This window comes from Scleropages formosus, chromosome 14 (assembly GCF_900964775.1).
Source record: "Scleropages formosus chromosome 14, fSclFor1.1, whole genome shotgun sequence".
Lineage (NCBI taxonomy): Eukaryota > Metazoa > Chordata > Actinopteri > Osteoglossiformes > Osteoglossidae > Scleropages > Scleropages formosus.
In genome coordinates, this window is record NC_041819.1 from 21,092,949 (window position 1) to 21,111,053 (window position 18,105).

General features: G+C 46.2%; 1 protein-coding gene across 1 annotated transcript in view; it reads right to left on the reverse strand.

The window, feature by feature from the left end:
• The window catches only part of LOC108928904 (thrombospondin type-1 domain-containing protein 7B-like), a 119,293-nt gene that overhangs the window by 37,520 nt on the left and 63,668 nt on the right, over positions 1-18,105 (reverse strand). Inside the window, exons 7-11 of the mRNA XM_029258159.1 lie at positions 16,590-16,778; positions 13,354-13,588; positions 4,421-4,536; positions 3,397-3,529; positions 2,984-3,087 (exon numbers count right to left, since the gene is read on the reverse strand). Coding sequence (XP_029113992.1) covers positions 2,984-3,087; positions 3,397-3,529; positions 4,421-4,536; positions 13,354-13,588; positions 16,590-16,778 — 777 coding nt within the window. The remainder of the gene's footprint in view (positions 1-2,983; positions 3,088-3,396; positions 3,530-4,420; positions 4,537-13,353; positions 13,589-16,589; positions 16,779-18,105) is intronic.

The following is an 18,105-nucleotide window of genomic DNA, read 5'->3' on the forward strand; positions in this document are numbered from 1 at the left end:
CTAGGCCAGTCCAAAGGGGGATATTTCACTGCCAATAGTGCCAATGACTGTTGCTTATTTTTTAAAATTTATTTATTAATCGGCAGCTTAGTCCATAATGACTCACGGTCAAATACTCAACTTTACAACGAATTACCCATTTATACAGCAGTAATCAATTTAGGGCAAATACCAGGAACAGGGGCACTAAAGCAGGAAATGGCATTTAGACTGAGAAGCTTCAGACTGCAAAGCAGCCAGCATTCCTTCAAGGATGTATTTTACCTTTAAAAAGATTCGTTTCGGATCACCGTGACCCAAGTTGAATAGGCAGTCGCTCAAATTAGATGAACAGGCCACCGTGTGCCGGAGTGGTGCTGGCCTAGGAATGTGTTTTGTCAGATGAACTGTTATGTGTGAAATGATCTTTGCTCATTTGGATCATAACATGTCCCATCTTACAAATGCCACCCCAACAAAATGAAATAAACACAGATTAGAGCACCAAAACTGGCTTGAGAATCCTTCTGTGATTACAATTTAGAATTTCCAGAAAATGCTCAGATGACCATTAGGCTGTGGAAATGTCATTGATTTGGCTTTGAGTGACTGGTACATGTTGGTTGCAGTTCTAATCAAAGGTTCAGCGAGTGTAAAATTGTGGACAAGCGCACCGCAGAGGCTAATGATGCCCGAGTCTCAACGCTTTCACACCCCTGTCAGTGGACGGCACACCGCTCCAAGAGACATTCTAGTCTGCATAAGTGGAAAATGGAGTTAATGAGACAATGTGTTCAGGAGGACAATGGGTCATTGGCTCAATGCAGCATCCAGTCGCTTCAAAACCAAGTCTGGCTTCAACATACGGAACAAAATTCAAGTAAAAAAACCTTATTTGTTCTTATGCAACTTGATGTGATCAGAGGCTCTCAAGCCTGAGGTGACAAGTACGGTCAAGCTTTCCTTTACATGATCACATTGTCATTTCTTCCTTTACTTTTAATGAGGATCATTTCATTCTCCTCTTGCAAATTGCTTCACTGTCGCATCTGCATATTCACCATATGGATCTAATATGCCTTGTAAAATCAAAAATTATTCACTTCATGAGGCTGAAGAAAACAGGACAAGTAAAATGAATTTGGAAGAAGGAAACTTAAAATATGAAGCGTTTATTTTAAACAAATTTTCTGCAATATTTAGTTCATTAAAATCTGACAAACTGAAACATGTATAACATAAAATGTAAAATGGAAGTTTTTAAAGTTGGAATCAAGGGGGAGGAAATAAAATGCTCATTTGAACTTTGTAAAGACAATTGTGTCAGAAGCGAACAGCTTGTAATGAATGGCACGTACTTTTTTTACATGCTGTCCTTCCATATAAAAACAAATTATGAAGAAATGTACACAGCTGGCTGTGGGTTAGAGTAAAAAAAATGTTTTTTGCATAACGAATGAACACTATAGCTGTTCTAATTAGAGGGGAGGAGGGTGTCAGATCTGTTTTTGTGACACTGAACTTCAGACCAGAAGAGCAATTCCAGTCTTCAAAATGAAGGCAATAATTCACTTCAACAGCCTCCATAAATCAACATCGCAGGAAGACTTGTGATGCAGGGCGAACGACTGAACATTTTCGGACTGTTTTTGACCCCCTTTGACACATCTGTCCCTGTTCATATATCTCATACTTTGCCGACACTGATGCTTAGTCACGAAAAGCTAGTGCTTCTATGTGTGTGTCTTCAGGATTGTGCGTGGACATTACTGGTCAGAAGGTTAAACACATTTTCTGAAAACTGTTTTTTTTTTTTAATTGACAATGTTTTACACCAGGTGCTTAGTTTGAGTCACGCTTCACTTTCCTTCTTGACCACATAGCTGTTACACCACTGTGAGGTGTATTTTGAATTGCTCTCTTGCTAAGAGACTGTTGAACTATAAACCTGATGGAATGGCAGGCCTCAAATACGTTGAGATTCCCTAGGACTTGATAAATATCATTAACTCTTACCAACAAAGGAGCCCCACATCATCACACTGCCACCACCTGCTGGACACTGGGACTCATAGACAACTCATGCACTGCACCCTTACAAATCCTGAGCAGATGGACCTAGATTCTTCCCATTTTATTTCCATGTTCAATAAGACCATCTTCCACTCCTCAAGCATGCAGAATTTGTATTTTTTTGGCTGAACAGATCTGGTTTCAAGGAGGTGTATTCAAATGTTTGACTGGTAACGGAAGCATGCTGGTGTATGTACACATGGCTGAATGGAGTTTGGGGCTGAATGTATATCCTTCTGCAATGGTTTGTGAAAAACGTACAAACGTCAAGCTGAGGACATGTTGGAAAAAGCTCATTTTCTCTTCTCCCTCCTATGGGTAGCTGTCATCCTTTCCATACCTGTCATCCTTTTTCATTCTTTGTTGGTACTGTACACACAGCGCTGTGCCAGAAGAAGACTTCAAAAATTCCTTTCATTACATGGCAGTTCCCACTGACCACGATCCACTGGAAGTGGACAAATTAGAAGATTCCCTATGTTGCCGGCTGCCGTCTGGTTTCAAATTAAAGGTTCCATCAAACTGTTTCCTTGAGGCCTGGTGACTGTTACACAGAACTACAGAGGAGTTTATAGAGCTGTAACGGGTTTACAATGGAATTGCACAGTCTCACAGTGAATTAATTAAACTCCCTAATACTATGTCAAAACCATGAAAGTGCATCCTCCACCATGGGCTGTAAGACCTGACAGCCCACCAAACTTCAGCAGATTTTTGGCCAAAGAAAGACTTTTTATATTCATTTGATCCCTTGCTGCAAGAGTGGAACTATTAGACACATACCTGGTTTATACTCTTTAGTGGGGCAAACTGATTCAGAATTCCTACTCAGGGACTAGACTGTATGTAATGAATCATACAGCGGTACGGTAGCAGCAGTGTGTACACACCTTCCCATTCCAAAAGGCTTCAGCACGAAGCAACGTCTCACCTCGGATCTCCAGACCCCGGCCGCAGGACTCCCCCATCCCAGTCAGTCCCTGCCTGACAGATTCAGGCACTAAGGTACACTGATGCCATTTATGTGTTTTCCACCTGGGAAAGAGGTACCAGACAAAGTCAGAGGATGTAAAATAACTATTCAGACCCTTTGTGTGGCTTTGATATTTATTGTGCTCACTTAGATCTTCCTTTTTGCAGAGGTGTCTTCCCTTACCTATAATTTAGCTGATATACTCAGTATCACAAAACTTCAACAAATCTGAATGCTGGATATTTAGTGACAGTTATATATGAAATTGGTTGAAACTTTTTCCAGTTTCCATATTTAAATCAGAGCCATATTCCCGTGCCTTAAATTCCAGCCCACCTTTTGCTGCGAGGTGGGTGTTTGGACCTACTCACCTGTAGGTTGGGCACACCGGAAGTGATTCACACTCTCTTTCCTCGTGGAGAGTGTCTGGACACTCCTGCCCTCCATCGGATGGTCTCTGGATGATGATTCTGTAGCGCGACTGGGTGGCCACAGTGGCATTGACTGGAAAATGGAAAGAGAGAGAGAGTGACTGGGGCTCCTGCGTGCACCTGTAGAACCACATTTAAAGCAAGCGTTGGACACGAGTGACTGGCTAAAGAGGGCCAAAGCAGACTGAAACTGCAATTTTAAACACATTATTCTGGGGAAATGGTGATTTCATATTGTTAGCCATTAACTCAGAGAAAAATAAAAAATATTGTGTGTACATATCAAGCAATAGGGTAAAATACCACAATTCCGATATCATACTGCAGATTGACGGGAAACAAAAGTTAAGAAGCGGCCAGTTTAATATGAGACTTTTAAAACTTTAAATAACTTCGTTTTTTTTTTTTAACTTTTACATCCAAAGCAAAGAAGATGGGAGCATCTGTGTGAAGGTGGTCTTTGGTGCTGTCTGAGCCCTAACGCTCATCCCAAGGAACAGCACAATTGCTACTGAGTCAAAATCTGACAACGGTCATGATGGGGTATGACTAAACAACCCCACAATACCACGAATACTCTCACTTTCCACATTTTTGGGGAAAAAGACCTTTGTGGCTTTTCCAAGCGAAACCTCTGTGTCCACATTAGACTCATTGACCTTGACCCACGGTTTGAGTCTGAGCTGCGTTTCCTGCTGACCGAGAACAAGAGCTGCATGGTGGTGTTTTGCTATTGGTTTGCAAAGGCAAGAGTTGGTCAGACAGGGGCTCCGCAGGTGTTTCTTAGTAGTCTGTCAGTGAGATCAATGCTGCATTTCACATCCATTATGACTCAGAAGATATTATGATGCTCATCATATAAAAATCGAGCCCCACAACAGTGCCTGACCAGCTGCGTACTTGACGTCCAGAGACTAGAGATGAAAAGGCAGTTTTACACCAGACAATGTTCTGGAAAGGATACCTGGCTGGCAGGTGGAGGGGCAAGGCGTCCACTCGCTGAACGGTGTCACAATGCAGTCCTTTCTGCAGGGCAGCAGACAAGGCCGGACGGTGTCGGGTCGCGAGGAGTCCGGACACCTATACCAAGAAAGATCCTCACTAAGTCAAGGAAACTTGACAGATTTCTCAGAATGGTGTTAAACCATGAAAGCAGGGGTTAAACAAACATGTGATTTTTATCATTTCAGTCCCTGGGAAAAAGCAAAAAACTAAACCTGTGCAGGTGCAGACGAATGACAGCTATGGGCCATAATGTGGAGATTCAGTTTCGCTTCGGCGATTTGTGGTTTACTGCATTTATCCGTTCAGAGAGTGCTGTTCAACACCCGTGCGGCTGGAGAGAACCTGCCGAAAGCAGGCTACGTGCACGTAGATGAAGAACCAATGCACGACACCGGTACGTGCAGCTCGACGCTACGATCACTACAACCGGACATCCTTTACATGTACGGGAGCGGCCTTTGGAGACAGATGGGCGAATACCCCATTGCCAATAAATGGCCCCTTGTATTTTGTTGACCGTTTCTCCTTCTTACCTTCGCTGTCAACAGTTCACCATCAATCACAACCAAGCTCTGAAAATCAAAGGCAATCGCAAATTTGCATCCCACGGTATTATCTTGTCTCGTTTTCTTCTGTACTTGTCGCGTCGCCATTTCCGCTCATAAACAGTTGGCACAGATCCTGCCCGGAGAAATAACAGCCTTTCCTTTCACTGAAGTGTATATTCTGAAGTCCAGCCAGGACACCTTAGCCACTCGAACAAAGAAACCGTGTTTGTTTGGTCTTGGGAAACAAACCCGGCACGGCGGAGCCAACGCGCGAGGTGACGAGACAGAGCAGTTTAAAGAAAGTGCTAAATAAGGGCCTTGCTGCAGCATTTTGGGCATGGATACAGAACAGCAGAGGCAAGAATTACAGCAGATGTATGGAAAAGAAGCTCGCCTGCTGAGGAGGAAAAAGGGTCTGAAGTGATTGTTCTGCAGAGTTTACAAAACCCTTACATCCAGAGTTACCGAGGGTTAGGGTAAGAGCTGCAGGGTCGACTTGAGCTCGTGCTGCTTTGCGCAGCAGTTAGAACGACGCTCAAGAAGCGAAACTGTTCGGCGCACGCTTAACATTTTAAAAGACGTGAACCCTTAAGGCGTTACTTCTTTATCCTTGCTCTTCTGCTACGTGACTTATTTCGGCTGTGCGATCCGTGCGTCGGTCCAAAGACGTGTGTTTCGGGTGAACCGGTGACTCCACGTTTCAGCGTGCGTCAGTGAATGTGTGCGCGCGCTTGCATCACGTACAGGGTGTGAAATGCCTCACGCCCTATGCCTCCAGGATAGGCTCTGGACCACCAGAACCCTGCACTGGACAAAGTTATCGATAAAGAATGGATGGATGGATAATGAGTGTTTCTATCCGAGCGTGTGACGCTTGCGCGCACGCGTCCGTCTGCACCCGTCAGAATGGAAAAATGCTCGTTACCTTCTACCCCTTGGCAGTTTGACACCTCAAGCAAAAATCGGTGAAGAGGAAGCCATTGCACGGACCCCTGAGACAGCTGCTTGTCACACCCGCAACGGCCGCGAGGAAGCCTGCAGGCAGGCAGCTCATTGGCTAAGGACCTGCGCAAGTCAAAGCCCCCCGGAGGAGCTCCGGTTGCCACCCTGCTGTTCCCGTGAACACAGCGCTTCATCCAAATACGCTTATGTCAAAAATATGCAACTGCATAAACAGATAAGCTGCACAACTTTGTTGTTTAAGATGCTTTGGGGAGGGGGAGGCTGGTCAGAAAGACGCCTCTTTTCCACTCTTGTTGGGGCACAATAGCATATTACGCCCCGGCGAAAAAAAAACTTTCAAAATGCAAAGATTCACAAAAAAAAACTTGCAAAACAGTCACAGAAGCAGCACGTCATTTTAGCTGCCGCCGTAAAGAAACGGGAGAGAAACCTTTCAGACGGCGCTCATTGTTCCCTCAGCCACCGCGGGATAAAGCCGGAGGAGAGGAGCCGATTCCGTCCGGACCGTTTCAAAGCCAGGAGAAGGCTTTAGAGCCGTGCATCTCCTCAGATCATCCTAAATCTAATGGGATTGAAATCCTCCCTATTCACTGGTTGCCACTGTGAAAAATGATTTAGAAGATTTTTGTTTAAAGAGGAGGAGAGAGATGGATGGGGGGGGTGGGGACACACACACCATATCCACTACACACTGAAGTACCACTAAAAGCTGCTGGTGGCCTATATACTAAATTTATGCCATATATTTTTTTATATACATCAATGTTTAACATGCATAATTTGTTGCTGAATGCACTGGGATTTTGGAACTGCACAGGCCGACTTTGATTTCAATAATAAGTCAACGTGTCTGTCGCTGGCAGTGCGGCACTGGCTGTCCTGGCGTGGCGTGCGCCGGCAGAGCCACCGTTCTTTGAAAACAAACTTCTCAAGAATAAGAAAAATGGAAGGCAACTCGTGAAATGAAAGCCAGGCAGCGCAGCGGTTAGTTGTCGCCTTCCTCTTGAAGGACCTGGTTTTCGGATCCCACATCCTGCCGCAGGACCATTGAAAAGGGTACTGCGGTTGGTTGCGGGCTGGAGTCAACCCCAGGACAGTAGGAATTTAAACTCAAAAGGAGTTTTATTAGGAACCAAACAGAAGCTGACACTTCTCATAAGGAAACCACCAAAACACCCCCAACTCTTCAGGCCAGCTGCCTTTACGGTGCCTTCAACTGGACCTTAAAAGCCAGCAGCTGGCTGTCATAATTCAATTAGGTTAGGGGCGGGTCCTCGGGGGGGGCTATTCATCCTAAAGCCCCGCCTCCTCGCCCAGGCTGGACCGCCCACTGGCTCACAGTAATTACTCTGAATTGAAACAGTAAAAGATAACCATCTCTATAAATGGACAAACCCTGCTAAGCAGCTTAACATACGATCCTCATATCGTAACTATAGAGAAGAGCATCAGCGAATTAAAGCTCGATTTACACCGTTAAGTTACGCACAATCATTCACCCTTTTACGCGGTTGAGTTGTTCTTACTGGAAAAGTTCAGGGTTAGTGCTCAAGGGTGCTTCAGCAGAAAGCGGGATTCAAACCCGCAACCTCCGAGCCCAATAGCAGCAGCTCTAACCTAGCACCACGGAGTGACAAAATAAATAAAATTTTGTGTCTCTGTGCCGCTAATAAATAATTTTATAATTTATTTTATTTGTTTTTGTTTAAAATTCCCTGGCTTTTGTGAGCTTGATCAAAGGGAGGGAATTTATCACGCTGCCAACTCTCTCTCCCCCCCCCCCCGTCCCCTCGTCCCCCCAACACCTGTGGCTCCGCCCCCCTGGAACAGGACAGCACACCCTTGACCTCCCGCAGCTGCAGACCGGAGAGTCATCCGAGAACACGCTTCCCATCCCAAATCGCGGAAGCTGTTTCATCGGAGCAGAAGGGTCCGAGTCCCAGGGCGTCCTGGGCCAAGTACCCTCACCATCTGCTCACCTGCACTGTTTGTGTCGGCACTTTTCAGTTTACGCTTGTTTTTCTCATTTATAAGCTACATGGTGAAATGAGCACGGAACCACGGTGTTCTGCGCAGTATATAGAATATTGATAGATTGTCAGCGGTGTTGCTCTTGTCTGCAAACATCTGTTAACTATTCGCTGCTGAATTCTCGCTACCCTATATTACAACATTAAAATACGGCCCAGGCTGCAGGGAAAAGAAGACTAACAATGCAAATTCTTTCTGTTGGTGAAATGCACTTTTTGTATCGGAGATGTCCGCCACTCGGGAGAAAAGTGTCTGCTAAACGAATGAACGTAAATGTAAATAAATGCAAATGCATATCGCAGCTCTGGTAATAAAACAGCAGCGATGCGAATGCATTATGAAGCTGGGAAAGTTTTTAGGAACAACGTCTCTTTTTCTAGCATCTTCCTCTTTCGGACTTACGGGTTTGTGCACCAAGCGGATGAGGATTATTCATGCATTTATACATTTGGGTGAATTTTACTGTTTTAATTCAGAGGAGGGGGACGCGGTGGCGCAGTGGGTTGGACTGGGTCCTGCTCTCTGGTGGGTCTGGGGTTCGTATCCCTCTTGGGGTACCTTGTGATGGACCGGCATCCCATCCTGGGTGTGTCCCCTCCCCCTCCACCCTTACGCCCTGTGTTGCTGGGTTAGGCTCCGGCTCCCCGCGACCTCGTATGGGACAAACGGTTCAGACAACGTAATTCAGATGAAGTACCTTGATCTAGGGTAATATAGCATTTAAACCTGGGTTTTTCTATTTCACAATGAGATCTTTAACCACTGTGCCACCTGGTGTGGTAAAATCACAGCACAGTTATCAGCAGCACAGATCAAGACGGTCTGGACTGTTATTGGGATGTTAAGGCAACAAAACCAGGTAACACTCTCTTCCTGTCTCATACACACACACACACACACACACACACACACAGGTGTCTGTAGGGGAATAACACTCCAGAACCTGAAAAACAATGTTTACGCAGCTCTTGGCCTGGAAATAACCCCCCCCCCCCCAGTTTTTTCCAAAGCACATATCAGCCACCAGAACTACAAATAGGGTGTCCCTTACATTTATTATTTAAGCAGACACTTTTCTCCAAAGCGACTTCCACTGAACTCTATGTAGTGTTATCACCTTATTCAATTCAATTTATTTTTATAGAGCACTCTTCTCACGCAGTGACCAAGGTGACTTACACTGCTAGATGCACTACTTACATTGGGTCACTCATCCATACATCAGTGGAACACACTCTCTCTGTCACTCACTCACACACTATGGGTGAACCTGAACAGCATGTCTTTGGAGTGTGGGAGGAAACCAGAGCACTTGAAGGAAACTCACACGGACACAGGGAGAACGCGTAAACCCCCCAACTGAGCGGGGATCGAACCCACGTCCTCTCGCACCACCCAGGCACTATGAGACAGCAGCGTGATTTGCAGTGCCACTATGCCACCTACTGTGCAATTTTCATTTGTAGTTTGATCTGTGACGGCATAAAAGCCGCCAGACAATTAGTCGGATATAATTTCTCATCCCAGAAGGAAGCTTTTAAACCGTGTGTCACACCGACTCCAATGGAAGGACTCCTGTGAGCTCCCAGTCAAAACTGTGCTTTTCTGAGAAAACAGCTCCTCTTGTTTACGATCCCCACGCAGGATCATAATCATTTGTTTTCGGGGTTGTGTATTGGTCTTGGAGCTGAGTAGTCAGGCACAGGTAAAGTGTGCAGCGCCAGGCTGCCCGACGATGGGACAACTACTGGACTTTGAGACGCTGCTCGCGGCTCCTTGTGTTGGAAAGGGCCCTGCGGGGACCTCGTGTCAGCAGGTAAGAAGACTGTGAGCTTTTGCCCCAGAAATAAACTGCTCCCTTCGAATGGAAAAGGTCAGGCGAATGTGGTCAGCGCTCAGGTCTCCTTTCCCCAGAACATTTACAGCTCGTGTTTTAAAATCCCTTGTCGTCCTGGGAAATGCTGTCCTGGGAAAAGACGACGGTGAGACCCAGCGCCCTCGCCCGAGGTAAGAAAACACCGCGGTCCAACACGCGCAAGGTGGTGGTCTCACTCGATAGAGTTTCCAAATCAAAACCAAAAGGTTTTGGCTCCGGTGTGGTGGAATAAACTCCCTCTGTCCTTCACAACTGCTGAATCCCTCTCAACATCTGAGAAGGGTCTTCATGCAATCTCTTTTAGACTCACTTCTCTACTGATCTCAGCAGCTCCACAAACTTGCATCTCTACCTCCTTTCAATTCAGTAAGCAGATGCTCGCGCAACGCGCACGGGTGGTATTGGACAAACGGAGCTTCGAGCATCACATGTCTGAGTCTGTCCCCCTTTGCCTGTTGTTGCTGCACTTGTGTCTGCTCAGAGCTGGACGTCGCTTTGGTGAAAAGCATCTGCTAAATGAATAAATGTAGATGTAGATATAAGACAGCTGTAAATACCTCTCGAGGAAAGTAGCAATGGAGTAAGACATGTGCTTGGCGAGGAAAAGTGTTGCTTGGGGGGGGGTCGAGTTAGATGGAGCATCTGGACTTCCTACGGGTCCATTAGGCACCCGCAGCTGTCCACACACCAGCGGTGACAAATTCCTCCTCCAGACAGCTTGGGGGGGGGGGATGACAATGATACATTCTGAGTGACTTGGGAAATTTTTTGGGACAATAATATGGGATTTCTAGGGAGGGCATGGTGGCGCAGTGGGTTGGACCGGGTCCTGCTCTCCAGTGGGTCTGGGGTTCGAGTCCCGCTTGGGATGCCTTGCGACGGACTGGCGTTCCGTCCTGGGTGTGTCCCCTCCCCCTCCGGCCTTACGCCCTGTGTTGCCGGGTAGGCTCCGGTTCCCCGCGACCCCGTATGGGACAAGCGGCTCGGAAAATGTGTGTAATATGGGATTTCTTTTCATTTCACATACTTCTCTGATCTCCGATCACAGTTCTCGGCGGCGCCTGGATGATGTCCCAGCTTCTCAAGTCTCCATAACTGAGTCAGCAGTGTTCGCTGGTACATTTCATCGCTTTATCAGTCCGCTAACATCCTTGGACCACGTTTCCATCTGGATTTTCATACCTTTTCCTTGAGATTCACTGCCCGATCAATGATGCCGAAACAGTCTGGGGTGTTTACGTGCTAAACGTGACAGTGACATCAATACTAATTCTGTCTTTAAAAATGTTCTGGTTCCGCCTGCCGACCGACGATAAAGGTACCGACTGGAAAAAGGCGCGTGAGCGTCATCCGTGATCCGGCGACGTTTGAAAATCCAAACGGTCTGGAAACTTCTGCAAGGAAAATTCCAGAATTGCATGGTCCTCGTCGCGGCCGCTGTATCCTGTTTCACGCGTACAGTAAAAGAGGCTTTAAAAGGTGCTCATTTACAAATCTCTCGTTCCCGCAGTCTAGCTGGACCGCTGATACAAAAACCCACCGTCAGATCTCATGCCGAAAGGTCAACGGAGAGCAATAATGCTGGAGTCCTAAGAATGGGACACAATAGCGTCGTCTCCATCAGATAATGTGCGTGAGACAGAACTGGGAGGGTGCGTCCCACCGAGGTGTCCGTCAGTCTACAAATGCAGACGTTCGCTCTGCGGATGAATGGCGGTGAACCCGAGAGCCGTGCGGCGGTAGCCCGACGGCCGGCCGTGTCCGGGGACGAAGACCGGATAAGAGCGTTTGCGGAGACAACACGGCTAATGAGTTCTGCTCACCGATACGGCGATTCTGTTCCGAGTCGCCAGGTGACACACTACACAGTGGCCAATTCTGCGTTCTTTTCTTTGTGAGAAAATGGAAATGACAAGCAAACAAAGGGGCATTTAAAGGAAATTAGAAGGGAGCGAGGAAATCTCAGACGAGGGTGCAGGAACTGCCATGTGTTTTCAGCGGAGGTGTCCATCGTACCATGTCAGTCGAAAAATACAGACTATTCGTATTAACTACGTGTTAAAAGGACTATATTTCCTGTATTTTTGGGAGATATAGTTTAATATAGGGCGGCACGGTGGCACTGCGAGTAGCGCTGCTCTCTCACAGCACCTGGGTGGTGTGAGAGGATGTGGGTTCGGTCCCTGCTCAGTCTGTGTGGGTTTCCTCTGGGTGCTCTGGTTTCCTCCCACACTCCAAAAACAGTTCCACCGATGTATGGATGAGTGACCCAGTGTAAGTAGTGTACCTAGCAGTGTAAGTCACTGCGGTGAATAAGGTGTGTGGGCTGGTAAAACTGCATAGAGTTCGTTGGAAGTCACTTTGGAGAAATGCATCCACTAAATAAATATAAAATGTTAAAAACAAGATTTTCTACAGTAGTTCCCATAGACGCAGGACAGTGGAGGGTTGCTTTGCTTTCACTCTTTGTTCCAATTTGTCACACCGGTACTGACAAGGCTGCTCAGGTGGACCCACAATTTTCATCAATGCCAGACACTCATATATTTAAATAAACTAACGAAATTATGACAAAAATTAAGAACAGTGTATGAAACCACTTATTCTTGAGCCTACTCAGATGGAGTGGGAGGTTCTCTGTCGTTTAGCATTTAGAGACAAAGTTCAGAGACGGGGAGGGTGGGATGAAGTGAACAGTCAACAGCCCCCTTTTCATAGTGCGTAGTGAAACAGAGTGAAACAGAGTGAGGTGTTCATGTGTGGGAGTCCCCCCCCCCACCAGCAGTGGGCTATAGGTTGTGTAAGGGAAGTCACATTGTGGTAGGAAGAAAAGTGGGAAAAACTGTAATACAGGAACATTATGAACTATTATCATATATCAGAGTATTTTTATTAATTGGGTATATTATTGAATCTGCAAAAAAAAAAAACCTGTTGTTAACCCACATTGCTCTCGAGAAACCCAAATTACTGAAGCGAACCCATCTTAGTACCGGTTCTGCGATATGGGAGGTGAAAGAGTGCGACTGAATCTTCCTAAGGTCAAATAACTGAAGTTTTATTATTATTTTTGTTTATGTTCCACCAGGAACGCACTGTACTTGAACGCTACACACACACACACACACACACACACACACACCCTTCCCGTTAAGAAACAGCTATTTGCCCTTCAGTTCTGCACTCCATTTGCTGTATTAATTATGGTCTTTTTTTTTTAAACATCCCGTAATGGAGGGGGGTGCGGCGGCACAGTGGGTTTGGCCGGGTCTGGGGTTCAAGTCCTGCCTGGGGTGCTTTGTGATGGACTGGCATCCTACCTTGGGTGTGTACCCTCCCCCTCCAGCCTTGCGCCCTGTGTTCCTGGGTTAGGCTCCGGTTTGCCGCGACCCCGCTTGGGACAACCAGTTTCGGTGTCTGTGCGCGTCCTGCACCGGGCTACAGATGGTGTTACTAGCCACCGGAAGCCGATACCTTTTCGGAATCACTTGTCCCACGTTCATCTTCATGCAGGCCACCTTGCGTGTTTGGATGCCCGCCGCGCAGGTGGGGGTCCCCTCCAAGCTGCTGGTGGTGTTAAGGTCGCCCGCAGAAGGGTCCTCGCTGCAGGGCCCCCAGGGTGAGGTCTCCCAGTAGAAAATGATACACGGGTGGGTGTTGCACGATCTCCACTCCTCCAGGGCTGCGGCCGGCGGGCACGGCTTCCCGCCTGGGAACAAGCACACAAGCGGGTCCCGAATCTGAAATCTATAGAGCGACTCTTTCCAGGGTCAAACAGGGACAATCAATGTTAACGAAAATACACTTAAAAACCAAGTTCTTGTCAACAGTACACTTGGAAAACTGATTTTTTTGTCTTTGGAGAAGGAACTTCATCTTCCGGCACAAAAAAGTACGTGGCCTTCCTAAGAGGGATGGCGAGTGGCATAGTGGTTAAAGTCTCACAAGCGGGCAACCGTGGGTTCAAATCCCCATGCCTCCATTAAAACCTTCCATGGAGGTGCTTAATGTAACTTGATTAAATAAGAATATCCTTGTTTATACACAGGTAAATCATTGTAAGGTTGTCCATCCATCGCTGAGAGCGATTTTGGACGAGCAACAGCTAAAGGAATAAATGGGATAAGGGAAGATGAACACTTGGGCAGATATTAACATCTCAAATGCTCACTTTGAGCTTTTTGTCCCCAGGTGTCCCTGGGGTCTCGATGTCCATGACAGACTCCCTGACCTGTCCTGCTGTTGCGCAGAGATAAAGCGTAATGCTCTGCATTTCAGGAAATCAAAAAGATCTCCAGCAAAGATTGGAAGAGAAATAAAGAGCGCTTGCGAGGGGTATTAAGACTCCCTTGGTCCTCGGAGCCTGATGTGAAACATATTTCCATTTCTTTCCACGGTTTTGAAAAGCGATGAGAAGAGCCTCCATGTGGGAGGACAGCAGCCTCGGGTCTAGGTGTATTTTTGTCTTAATTACGCCCCACGTCACGGAATTCGAAACGGGCCGATCATCATTCGATACGCCTATACTTCTACGCTTCGGCGTTGCCTTCAGAAACGCCGGCCTGCCCTTGCGTAGATAACCGCTCGACGCAAACGCATCGCCCACTGAGCTGGCAAATCCGAAATTCACCGACGCTAATTTTGGCAGGTGAGCTGCTGTTGTCCTGAGGAGAGAACCGCTGAGACTCTCTTGAACGTTAAAGTGACCAACGATCATTAACGAAGCTATCGCAATGTCCAAGGGGGCAGCTGTGTAAAATAGTGGATCCGGGTCCGACTCTGTCCACCACAAGCCTGACTCATCAAGCCAGAACAGATGCCACCTTTATAGTCCATTACTTCGGAATTAAGACAGATACGACCATCCTGCTAATCGGTTGTTCTGCCATGACTCCCAGTCCATGTAGAAGGAGCATGTGGGCCAGTCAATGTCTGAAAGGTCCCAGCATTAATCAGAACCTAGGCACATCGGGGCTAGAGACGCCCGAGGTGTACGGATGAGGGCCGCGCGGCGGAGCGCTGAAGGACCACCGCTCAATTCGGTGATTTGTTGTGACATTAACAGCGGCGCCTGGTTAATTAGATTGTGAATTTGGGCAGTTTGTTTCTTCTACTTCATTAGTGATGCCCTGTGATCCTTCACCTGACGCGCAAACTGAATAGCAAGACGGAACTTAACAGCAAGGAAACTAATTTTGCATATTGTGTGAGAAATTGAAAAGGCTATTGCAATTTAAATTCATGATGATGGGATTATATAGAAATGAAACTCTTGTTCTTATTTATTAGAATTATCCATTACTTAGCTGATGCCTTTATATGTAACTATTTGCAATGTGACGTTTGCACACTAAGCTACTTATGATTTATCCACTTTCTTTAATCCAAATCTACTTTGATATTTGCATCATTTTCGTTTTTCTGACACCTTTGCTCCAAAGCAATTTACAGTGTTAAGGTACTTACAATTATTTTCCCGGTTTATACAGCTGTTTAGGGCAAGTACTTTGGGAAATGGAAACCGAACTTACGACTTTTGGGTGCAGAGGCTGTCCCGCGTTATCGAGCCGTATTATCGATTTATACAGCTGGAAAAATTTTTTTGTATCAGGAGTGTTAGTTCCTTGATCGAGGGCACAACAGCGAACATTGAAACCTAGGTCCGAATGTTATTTGGCTGCTTTGGCGGTCCCACGCTGGAGGGGTCAAAAATATAGGTAGGTTTTTGGTTTTGGCTCCGACTTGGTGGAATGAGGTGTGTCTGTTCCTCAGAACTGCTGATTCCTTTCAACATTCGCAAAGATTCCCGAAACACATCTTTTTCTCATCCATTTCTTTCCCGATGCTCCATAAACTTGCGTCACAGAATTCGCCACGATCATCTCTGTATTTTCAATGTATTTAGAGTGCCGTTGCACAATGCACGCGTCGTGAAAAGGCATTTCAATTTGCCGTGAGCCGTACATCGCTTTGAAGAAAGGATTCTGTTACATGAATAAATATAACTGTCAATGTAATAATGCTCAGTTTATTGTTTGAGGGAAAGAACAGTTCAAAACAGCTGTGTAAGTCAAAGCACTGGTGACTGTGCAAGTGGTGATTGCGCAAAAATGAGTTTGTAAGATCAAGCGCAAACCCTAGAGAGATGTGTCATTGAAACGTGGTTGCAGATTCACAAATGACGAGTGTTTAAAAGGGAATGATCAAGCCTCGTTGCCGCGTCTCACTTTTCAAAGCGGTTTCATTAGGACGGCCCCATATTCCAGCGATCGGACTTGGGAATTCGTCTTCCGCTCGTCTGTAATGTTTGCTGCAGAGTCAGACGCACTTATGTCCCGTTTGATTCCGGGCCTCGGCGAGCTGGATTTCCAGCACAGGCTCGGGCAGGACCGCTGCTGAGGTGTCACTCAGACTTTTGCAGGAGCCCTCGAGCCTCTCGCCACCGGGCATGAAACGGATGCGTTCGGAGCACATCTCACGCTCGCACGCCTACGGAGAGACATCTCATGCCTCTCAGGAGAAGCCTCCGGCTTGTTGTACGACAGTGAAAATCGGTGGTGACTCGTGCTGTTCTGGGATAACCTGTGGAGGTGGGCGACAAATCCAAACCCGCTTCAGCAGTTGCACCTCACCTCCTCACCCGCCAGCAGTCCCGGTGAGATTCTCCATCGTTTGTTCTCACTTTCGCACCACGGGGACCACGTGCTCACCTTGTCCAGGCAGGGCCAGAATGGCGAGCGTGCGACTCTGCCGGCCCTCCGAGTTCTTGCCGGAGCAGGAGTGGGAACAGGGGGACCAAGCGGCCCAAGAGCCGACGACACAGTCACCAGGGCAGGGCACCTCACAGGGCATCGTGGTGGGCGGGGCATCGGGGCACCTCTCATTGGGCACAGTCCCTCCTGCAATACAAGAAGACAAATATCAGGGTTAGGATTGGGTTAGGGTTAGGAGTTGGGGTTAGGGTTAGAGGAGGTTATGGATAGGGTTAAGGGTTGGGGTTAGGGTTAGGGTTGGGAGTGGGGTTAGGGTTAGAGTTAGGGGTGGGGTTAAGCAATAAGGGTTTGGCTTAGGGGTTAGCTTTAGAGTTGCGGTTAGAGGACCACGGAGCCCCCATGCTACCCAATTCACTGTAATCCAGTCCTTAAGGGCTTCCAGATGTATTTATCATTACTGACTTAAAAATCAGATCACAATTATTCAGTTTCGTCACAAATCCCATTTGAGGTTCCAAGTGTAAATCAGGTAAATTTAATTTAAACAGAATCTGACACCTAAAGGACCGGAGCAGATGCATACACCCATAGGCCGCAGTAGAGACTGTCTCCATTGCATTTTCCTCCTTCAGCACATGATTTTTACTTAAGATTTTTACTTACTCACCCCCCGTGTAGTGAAACCATAACAAAAGTTTGCATTCATTGTGCCTTTCTCCATAAGTGAAAAAGAAGCAATTGTGCAGAAAATGCCGGTGTGTTTTGACTAAATCCAGGCATTAAAGTAGCCTCAAGCCAATTTGCACATTATTAGAACTGCTCTAAAAGTGGTTCATCACTGCTAATGAGTGAGATGTCAAATCTGGAGCAAAAGTCTGCCTCCAGTCTCACAGGTGCTCCCCATAATTAGTGTTTATGAATCATGATATTTTTTACCACTGCACAATACGTATAATTTAGATGTCCAAATAATATCCGCAACTTCTGAAAATTAATCGCAAATGTAAGACCAGTAAATCCCAAATTCTCAACACTTCTTTTGGTGAAGTGAGGCACTTGACTCCATCAGGTTATCACAGTCACACATCTACTTGCACTTTTTTCTTTTTTCAATTCTGGAGCAGGTTAAATAATAATAATAATAATAATAATAATAAGAAGAAGAAGAAGAAGAAGAAGAATATTATTATTATTATTATTGTTTGCCATCCTGGTTTATTGAAAATCTGTGCAGAGGAGTGCAGTTGCGTACTGTACTACAACATAGCTTCTGTTTCTCATTGTGGTTCCTGCATGGATATCATACTGAGTATTATGTACTGATTTGCACAAAGTTCATTGCCTTACCGACAAGCTATTACAATCTGAAATAAGTTTATAATAATAAAAATAAATAATAATAAGAATAATAATTTAAAAAACCTTAAAAATAATGGAGGAGTTATGTATATCAGACAAATCCATATTTTCAAAGCATTTCTGAATATCGGTGTGTTAATTATCTCTTTGATCA